The 8,831-nt window shown below is 35.8% G+C and overlaps 2 protein-coding genes across 2 annotated transcripts; both read left to right on the forward strand.

Moving 5' to 3' along the window:
* Positions 1-1,023: 1,023 nt before the first annotated feature.
* On the forward strand, positions 1,024-1,938 carry LOC114923290 (olfactory receptor 14C36-like). The gene has a single exon (XM_029286056.1). It carries the CDS (start codon positions 1,024-1,026, stop codon positions 1,936-1,938), a length of 915 nt encoding a protein of 304 aa, XP_029141889.1.
* A 5,664-nt stretch (positions 1,939-7,602) lies between these two features.
* LOC114923291 (olfactory receptor 14A16-like) lies at positions 7,603-8,517 on the forward strand. Its single transcript, XM_029286057.1, has one exon. The coding sequence runs from the start codon at positions 7,603-7,605 to the stop codon at positions 8,515-8,517; it is 915 nt and encodes a 304-aa protein (XP_029141890.1).
* The last annotated feature ends 314 nt before the right edge of the window (positions 8,518-8,831 follow it).

The raw sequence follows: 8,831 nt of genomic DNA on the forward strand, positions 1-8,831 counted from the left end.
ATGCATGTAAATGAATTTTGAAATAAAATTGATTGAATAGTTGAAGAGATCACTAATAAGTAAATTAGCATGAACAAAGTAATTTTGCAATCTCTCTGGAATAAATGAAGGAAATAGATGGTAACATTTCTAATTTTGTTGTTCTTGCTGTTTCATTTATGCATTTAAGTATTGTTGAATATATGGATCCATATTGTAAAAATGCTGTAAAAATGTCAGAGATCATAGGCTGTGTAGCATTTTCTGCCTAAATACTCCTGGAAGTGGGATAATCATGTATAAAATCACCAAGAGAATATCAAAACACCATTTACATTTTAAGTGAATTCTATCTTATTTCTTCTAAATCATACACCATTAAATACATATGTAGGAATCTCATATTTATGTATTATTTTAGGGGATTTTTATGTTATGTTTTCAGCCTAAGCGCTGCTAGGGCAGCTGAGGAAAAAAAAACATTTCTAGTTGTATGTCACATAAACAAATACACACAGCCACACACACACATTTGCAAATTTATAATTTTTACTCTCAGGATTTCCGAGTAAAGGATACAGCAATTTATTTTTGTATTGTTTCGCTAGATTTACATTGTCTTTCGTCTAGAAACATAGGGCACCATACAAAGCACATCCTCCAATTTTCCAACACTACCACAATTCTTTACAAGTGACAAGAGATTTTGACTGTTCCAAATATTTCATGGCTGAAAATGGACTTGAGCAGGGTTTTCTGAATCCTAGGCAATTATGTTGATCAGGATATGAATTAATAGAACTGGAAAGAAGAAAGAAGGAAAAATGTGAGGTTTATGGGTTTTCTATGTTTTTTTTCTTTAGTCTTTCGCACAGTTTTTTCCTCACCATAGTCTGATTCTATGTTTATTTATCCATGCTTTACTTTTCATTTTGTTTTTTGTTCTCAACATATTTCAGATTCTCACTTCCCAAAATTTTATCTAACTGCTTCTTCCTCTGCTTCCTTGCAGTTATGGCATGCAGCTTTTGTGATAATTGAAAGATGGATAACCAAACTACAATGCCTTACTTTTTGCTCCTTGAATTCTCAACTGTTCGGCAACTGCAATTGCTACATTCCTTCTTCTTCTTTGTGTTATACCTGGCAATTACAACAGCAAATCTTCTCATCATTGCTGCTATAGCTTTTGATCAGCAACTGCACAGACCCATGTACTTCTTTCTGATGAATTTAGCTCTGCAAGATGTAGGGTCTGTTTCTGTTATTGTCCCCAAATCCATGATAAATTCCCTCATGGACACCAGACACATCTCTTACTTTGGTTGCATCATTCAGGTTTTTCTCTTTGTGTCCTTTCTGGGTTCTAGTTTATCTCTTCTGACAGTCATGGCATATGATCGGTATGTTGCCATTTGCCATCCACTGCACTATGAGATGATGATGAATTGGAAAGCCTGCACTGAAATGATGATTCTGGTTTGGTTTGCAGGTCTTCTCTATGGAACGTTGCATACCACTGGCACTTTTTCCATTCCTTTCTGTTCTAATGTTGTCAACCAATTCTTCTGTGAAATTCCGCACTTGCTAAAATTATCCTGCACTGGCTTCAATCTACTTGAAATTGGAGTTCTTGTGACTAGTGCTGCAGCAGCACTAGGCTGTTGTACTTTTATCATTGTATCTTATGCCATGATTTTCAAGGCAGTGCTAAGAATCCCTTCTGAACAAGGAAGGCAAAAAGCCTTATCTACATGTATTCCCCATCTTACAGTGGTGTTTATATTTTTTTTAACTGGATGCTTTGCCAATCTGAGACCTACGTCTGAAAACCCATCTTACTTAAATTTTGGATTGACTCTTATGTATTCCATTCTTCCACCTCTGTTCAATCCAATCATGTATAGCATGAGAAATAAGAATATCAGGTTTATTCTTTCTAAAGTTTGGAGATTATGAAAAAACATTTTAATGATTTTTTTAATATTCTATTCACCACATTGTACATTCTCCTGTCTTTTTTTTTTTCACTTCTCTTTAGAACGGAATAAGTTAGAAAGGGAGACATAGCTGAAATAGGGATAAATCCAACCTCACAAACCAGAAGAATAGTAGAATTTTTCATCCCTCATTAGTGCTAATACATTTCACAGATGCTAAATGTGGATGTTGGACAGCTGTGGCTTGCCAGAAACTGACAGTACATGATCTTTAGTGAAGTGATGATCAGGGTATAAAATAGTTTCCCCTGGTTTCCCCTTTAATGGTGGCCCATGATATGACATGTTAAATCTTTATTCTTTCCCACAATATACAGGTCTCTATAATCCTTTTTCCTTAAATGGTCATTTGCTCACAGATTTTGATACTTTACACCGTTAAGACAGTCTTAACTGGAAAAGTCCTGCATTTTTGTTGGTTAGGTTTTTCAAAAGTGATTTGCCATTTTCTCTTTCCTAGGAGGAGAGAGAGAGAGAGAGAGAGAGAGAGAGAGAGAGAGAGAGAGAGAGAGAGAGAGAGAGAGAGAGAGAGAGAGAGAGAGAGAGAGAGAGAGAGAGAGATTGTCCCATAGTCACCCAACTGACTTTATTAATAAGGTGGACTCGAATTTCCAATTTCCTGATTTCTAGCCTGATGCCTTAACCATTGTTACAAATTGTTTTACAAACTTGCTTTAGATCCTGGGTATTATTTCTATCCTTTAGAATTCTTTGGCCAAACCAGATACTGGTACTATCTCACAAAAGCTTTTAATAACTAAAGAAATGAAAAATCCAAGAATGTAAATATGATGATGCATCATTGTAACAAAATGTCATATCAGGCTTCAGGAATTTCACAACTTGAGATGGGTCAGGTGTGCATCATCAGTGGAAGTCTTGTGATGGGGAGGTTACATCAGGTGAGAGACATTGGGAGGTGAAGTGCTGGTAGAGGGGGCTTGCATAGCTTGGTTGTGGGTCAGTGCTATCTCTGGTTAGCTGTGTGGTTGATTGGATTCTGTGGGGTGTGGAGGCTGATTGTAGGTCAATGTATCTGTTGATGGAATTGCTTGTGGAGTGCCAGGCTTTGATGAACTCATGAGTGTGGCAGGTGGTAGTGTGGCCAATGATATTTTGTTGCTCCAATTGAACTGGTGCTGTTTTGTCTCACTGTGGGTAGAAATTAAGGATTCGGGATCATGGTGTTTGACAGTCAGCTGGTGTTTGTGGCTCCTGATTTTTAACTGATGTGATGTTTGTCCCATGTAGAATTGGTTGCAATTTTTACAGTTGATTTTATAGATTATATTGTTTCTTTCATCCTTCTGTATCTTGTCTTTGGTTCTTGATAATTCCTGGTGGAGTGTGACTGTGGGTTTGTGGTCTATTGCTATTCCTAGGGGTTGGATAATTCTATTTGTCATTTCTGAAACCCCTTTTGTGTATGCTCTTTTGTCCTAAATAGAGTTTCTCTACACTCTTTTGTTCTAAGTAGATTTCCAGTGAGAGTTAAACAATTTAACGGTAAAGCACATGGTGATTATACTCTTTGTTTGCTCTGTGGTTCTATATATATATAAAAAGAATTTCTAACACTTTTCTTCCTATTCCCTTTCTACTTTACTGAAAAGTTTGACTTTTCCACCTTATGTTAATGATCTCGGCTTAACTAACCCAGTTAGTTATACCCAGTTAGTTAACCAATCAGAAGAAATAGATGAACTTTTTGCCAACCAGATAACAAATGTATATAGGAAGCATACCACGGTAGTAATGGGAGACTTTAGCTACCCAGATATCAACTGGGAGACAAACTCTGCAGCAATCAAGTAGATTCCTAACCAACCAAAGTGACAACTTTATTATCCAAAAGGTAGAGGACGGAACTAGAAGAAAAACTATACTGGACCTAATTCTTACTAATAAAGAAGAAGTGATAGAGGAAGTTGAAGTTGCCAGAATCTTGGATGAAACTGAGCCTGTCATACTGGAATTAAGTATAATGCAAACAAAAGCAATGGAACATAATCCAACCAGTGTCTTAAACTTTAAAAGAGCTGATTTTAACAAACTGAGAGACAGCCTAGGAAAGATTCCATGGATGAACATCCTAAAGGGGAAAACAACTTGGGAAGCATGGGAAACTCTGCAAAAATAAAATCATAATGTCATAATATCACTGAAAAAGAAAAATAAGAAATTCAAGAAGAAACCAGAATGGTTGTACAAAGATCTCTCTGATAAATTGAAAGACAAAAATGACAAGTACAAAAAATAACCAAGGCAGAGTATCAGCCGATAGTCAGAACCTACAAAGATGAAATCAGGAAAGCAAAGGTTCAGAATGAATAAAGACTTGCAATAAAAATCACAGATAATAAAAAAGGTTTCTTTCAACATATCAATAACAAAAAAAAAGTCAAGGAAAAGTTGGTCCACTTAAGAGAGAAGATGGCAAGGAAGTAACAGGCAGTAGAGAGAAAGCAGAGCTGCTTAACTCATTCTTTCCATCAGTCTTCACCCAAAAAGAAATTATAGCCCAACCTACCAAAAACATAACTATAAAAACCAGACTAGAAATAAAAATTAAAATAAGCAAGAAAATGGTAAGAGAACACCTATCTAATTTTGATGAATATAAATCACTGGGACCTGACAAATTACAAACCAGAGTTCTGAAGTTGCTGATAGATATTACCTCAGAACCATTGTACCATATTTCAAAAATCCTGGAGCACCAAAGAAATACCTGAGGATTGGAAAAGGGCTGATGTGGTTCCTATCTTCAAGAAAGGAAAAAAAGCAGACTCAAGAAACTATAGACCAATCAGCCTAACATCAGTCCCTGGGAAGATCCTGGAAAAGATAATCAAAAAACAGATCTGCAAACATCTAGAAACAAATAAATAACTAGTAGTGAGAACAGGTTTGTTAAAAACAGATCATGCCAAACCAATCTTATTTCATTCTTTGATAAAGTGACTAAATTAGTAGACCAGTGAAATGCTGTGGTCATAGTATACTTAGATTTCAGTAAGGCATTTGACAAAGTATACCACAACTTGCTTCTTGATAAGCTAGAAAAATGTGGGATAGACAACATTGCCACCAGATCGATTTATAGCTGGCTGGCAACTTGTACTCAATGAATAATCTTTAATGGTACTACATCTACAAGGAGGGAAGTAAGCAGTGGAGTACCATAAGATTCTGTCTTAGGCCCAGTACTCTTCAAAATCTTCATCAATAACTTAGATGAGGGAATAGAAGGGGAGCTCATCAAATTTGCAGATGACACTAAACTGGCAGGAATAGCCAACACCCCAGAAGACAAACTCAGGATCCAAAAAGATATTGACAAACTTGAACAATGTGCCCTATCCAACAAAATGAATTTTAATGTGGAGAAAAGCAAATATTTACATTTAGGTAGGGAAAACCAAAAGCATAAGTACATATTAGGTGAAATCTGGCTCAAAAACAGTAACTGTGAGAGGGACCTTGGAGTCCTAATGGATGATCTCAGAGAATATAAGCCAGCAGTGTGAAGCAGCAGCCAAAAAAGTTAATACAATCCTGGGTTGTATAAACAGAGGCATAGAATCAAAATCACATGAAGTATTAGTACCACTTTTATAAAACCTTAGTAAGACCACACCTGGAATACTGCAACCTATTTTGATCACTACACTACAAAAAAGATGTTGAGACTTTGGAAAAAAAAGTTCAGAGAAGAGCAACTAAAATGATCAAAGGACTGGAGATCAAAATATATGAAGAACACTTGCAGGATTTGGGTCTGAGTAGTCTAGAGAAAAGAAGAGCTAGCATGATATGACAGCAGTATTCCAATATTTGAGGGACTGCCATAAAGAAGAGAGGGTCAAATTATTCTCCAGAGCACCAGAGGGCAGGACAAGAAACAATGGTTGGAAACTAATCAAGGAGAGAAACAACCTGGAATTAAGGAGAAACTTCCTAACAGTGAGAACAATTAACCAGTGGAACAATTTGCCTTCAGCAACTGTGGTGCTTCATCACTGGAGGTTTTTAAGAAGAGACTGGACAGCCACTTGTCTGAAATGTTATAGGGTCTCCTACTTGAGCAGGGGGCTGGGCTAGAAGACCTCCAAGGTCCCTTCCAGCTTCTATTCTATTCTATTCTATTCTATTCTATTCTATTCTATTCTATTCTATTCTTCTCAGCTTTTCCCCTAGCTATGGTGGGTAGAATGGAGGGTGGGATTTCTTAAAAGATAGAGGTAAAAGAGAATCCCAAGTGATGAAACATGGATCAGGGAGGTCTCCTCATCTGATTCATGTTTTATCTATTCAAGTTTAGAATCCTGATATGACTGCAGCCCCAGTGCTGCTAATATGATTTTGAGATATTATTATTCTATGTGATAATTGGTACTGGAGAATTTTAAGGTAGCTATGGATTTATTAATGGCCAATTATATTAATTAGCACACTGAAGTCAGTTTTATTTTGGTGTACAAAACTCTTGGGAGATACATAACAGATATTAGTAAACATTCAGAATAGAAACTTCTTAAACTGAAGATAGCTTTTCACTATATGCAAATTAGATCAATAATAGGAAAATGCACATTAGCAAAATCATTTCAAGTCACTGAATAAAATAAATAAATTGTAACATTTCTAAATATCTTTTTTTTTAAAAAAGTATTAAGGATTATTTTTGAAAATGTGTGTTCAATTTTTTAAAAAAATACCAAGTTGTCACACTTCATAGCTGTAATAAGTTGTTTCTCATTTTTTGTCCTGGAGGGAATGTAGTTTTTACTTAATCAGATACTGCTTCTTCAAATTGAGCTATCACTTTCCTTCTGATTATTGGAGGAGGGGATTTATTATTTCGTTCTGCTAATGTCTGATTTCTTTTGATTAAAAATATTTTACAGTGAGATTATCATGTATAATATCACCTAGTGAATATTATGACAAGATTTATGTTGTAAGTAAACTTCTATCTTTCTTCTATTTAATTGTATACCATTAAATACATGTTAAGGAATATAGTGTTTATGTATTAGTTTTAATGCTTATTGTGCTATTTTCCTTGCTAGGGTAAATGAGGAAAGTATTTCTTTCTTTCTGTCACATAAAACACACACACACACACACACAGATAATTTACAAGAGGGAAATTTCTGCCATCAAGATTTCCATGTAAAAGATATAGAAATTTATTGTTATATTTATTTGCTAGGGTTACATTGCTTTTCCTCTACAAGAATAAGGCCCCATACAGAACATATCCACCGATTCTCCAACACTGCCACAACACTGTATGCCTGGCAAGAGATTGTGCCTGGTACAAATACTCCCTGTAGTCTTCCATGGTTGAAAGTGGATTTCTAAAGGTTTTTCCTAATGTAGTCCTTTTGAATTAACAGAACTGGAAGGAGGAAAGAAAAAAAAAAGTAAGGATGGTAATTGGTTCTTGACTACAGATAAGTAGAAACTGATAGAATGTACTCTCATATTCTCATCCTAAATCTAGATATTCCATGCTCTGATCCTCTGTTTATATTCTCCATGCTTTATGTTTTATCTAATTGTGTCTCCCTCCTCTGTTTACTTGCAGTTATGTTGGCGTTATCATAAATGAAACATGGAGAATCAAACTATAGTGTGTTACTTTCTGCTCCTGGAATTCTCAAAAAATCAGCATCTGCAGCTTTTGCATTTCTTCTTCTTCTGTGTGTTATATCTGGCAACTGTAACAACAAATCTTCTCATCATCTTTGCAGTTGCTTTTGACCATCGACTGCACAGCCCCATGTACTTCTTTCTCATGAATTTGGCTCTGCAAGACCTGGGCATTGTTTCTGTCATTGTCCCCAAATCCATGATCAATTCTCTCATGAACAACAGATGTATCTCTTATGTTGGCTGTGTTGCTCAAGTCTTCCTCTTTGTTTCTTTTGCAGCTTCTGATTTCTTCCTTCTCACAGTCATGGCATATGATCGGTATGTTGCCATTTGCCATCCATTACATTATCACATAATGATGAATTGGAAAGCCAGCACTGAAATAATGCTATTTGTGTGGGTTTCAGGTTTTCTCTGTGGAATCTTGCACACAACTGGTACTTTTTCAGTTCTGTTTTGTACTAATGTGATCAACCAATTCTTTTGTGAAATTCCACAATTGCTAAAACTATCCTGCTACGGCTTCAATCAATTTGAAATTGGAATTCTCATGGCCAATATCTTAGTTGGACTAGGTTGTTTTACTTTTATTATTGTATCTTATGCCATGATTTTCAAAGCAGTGTTAATAGTCCCTTCTGAACAAGGAAGGCAGAAAGCTTTATCCACTTGTATTCCACATCTTATTGTAGTGTCTATGTTGTTATTAAGTGGATACTTTGCCTATATCAGAACTCCTTCTAACATTCCTTCTTACTTAGATTTTGGGTTGACTGTATTGTATTCGCTTCTTCCACCTCTGTTCAATCCAATCATCTATAGTATGAGAAATAAGAATATCAAATTTGTCCTTTCTAAACTCTGGAGGTTCTGAATTTTTTTTTAAATGTTGTTTCTATTCCTTTCCCCACAGTTTTTCATTTTCCTAATTTTTCCTTTACTTCTCTAAATAGAGGAATGAGTTAGAAAAGGAGACATAGTTGGGATGTATTCAAATCCAGTATTCCAATCCAAAACAATTTTAGAACTTGAGAATTTGTTCAGCAAACTTCCTGTATTCCTAATTACTATTAATGCATTTACAGATGCTGTATGTCAGGCATGTCAAACTCGTGACATCATGTGACGTCACGCGATGTATTGGAGCTTTTTCTCCATTGCCGGCAATGGGGTGGGTGCGGTTTTGGG

Source organism: Protobothrops mucrosquamatus, unplaced genomic scaffold (genome assembly GCF_001527695.2).
Source record: "Protobothrops mucrosquamatus isolate PMUCROS unplaced genomic scaffold, P.Mucros_1.0 scaffold2796, whole genome shotgun sequence".
In the NCBI taxonomy this organism is placed as follows: Eukaryota; Metazoa; Chordata; class Lepidosauria; order Squamata; family Viperidae; genus Protobothrops; species Protobothrops mucrosquamatus.

What these genes read in the sequence shown, in the direction of transcription:
- LOC114923291 (XM_029286057.1), top strand. Translation starts at nt 7,603, where the DNA reads ATGGAGAATCAAACTATAGTGTGTTACTTTCTGCTCCTGGAATTCTCA.
- LOC114923290 (XM_029286056.1), top strand. Translation starts at nt 1,024, where the DNA reads ATGGATAACCAAACTACAATGCCTTACTTTTTGCTCCTTGAATTCTCA.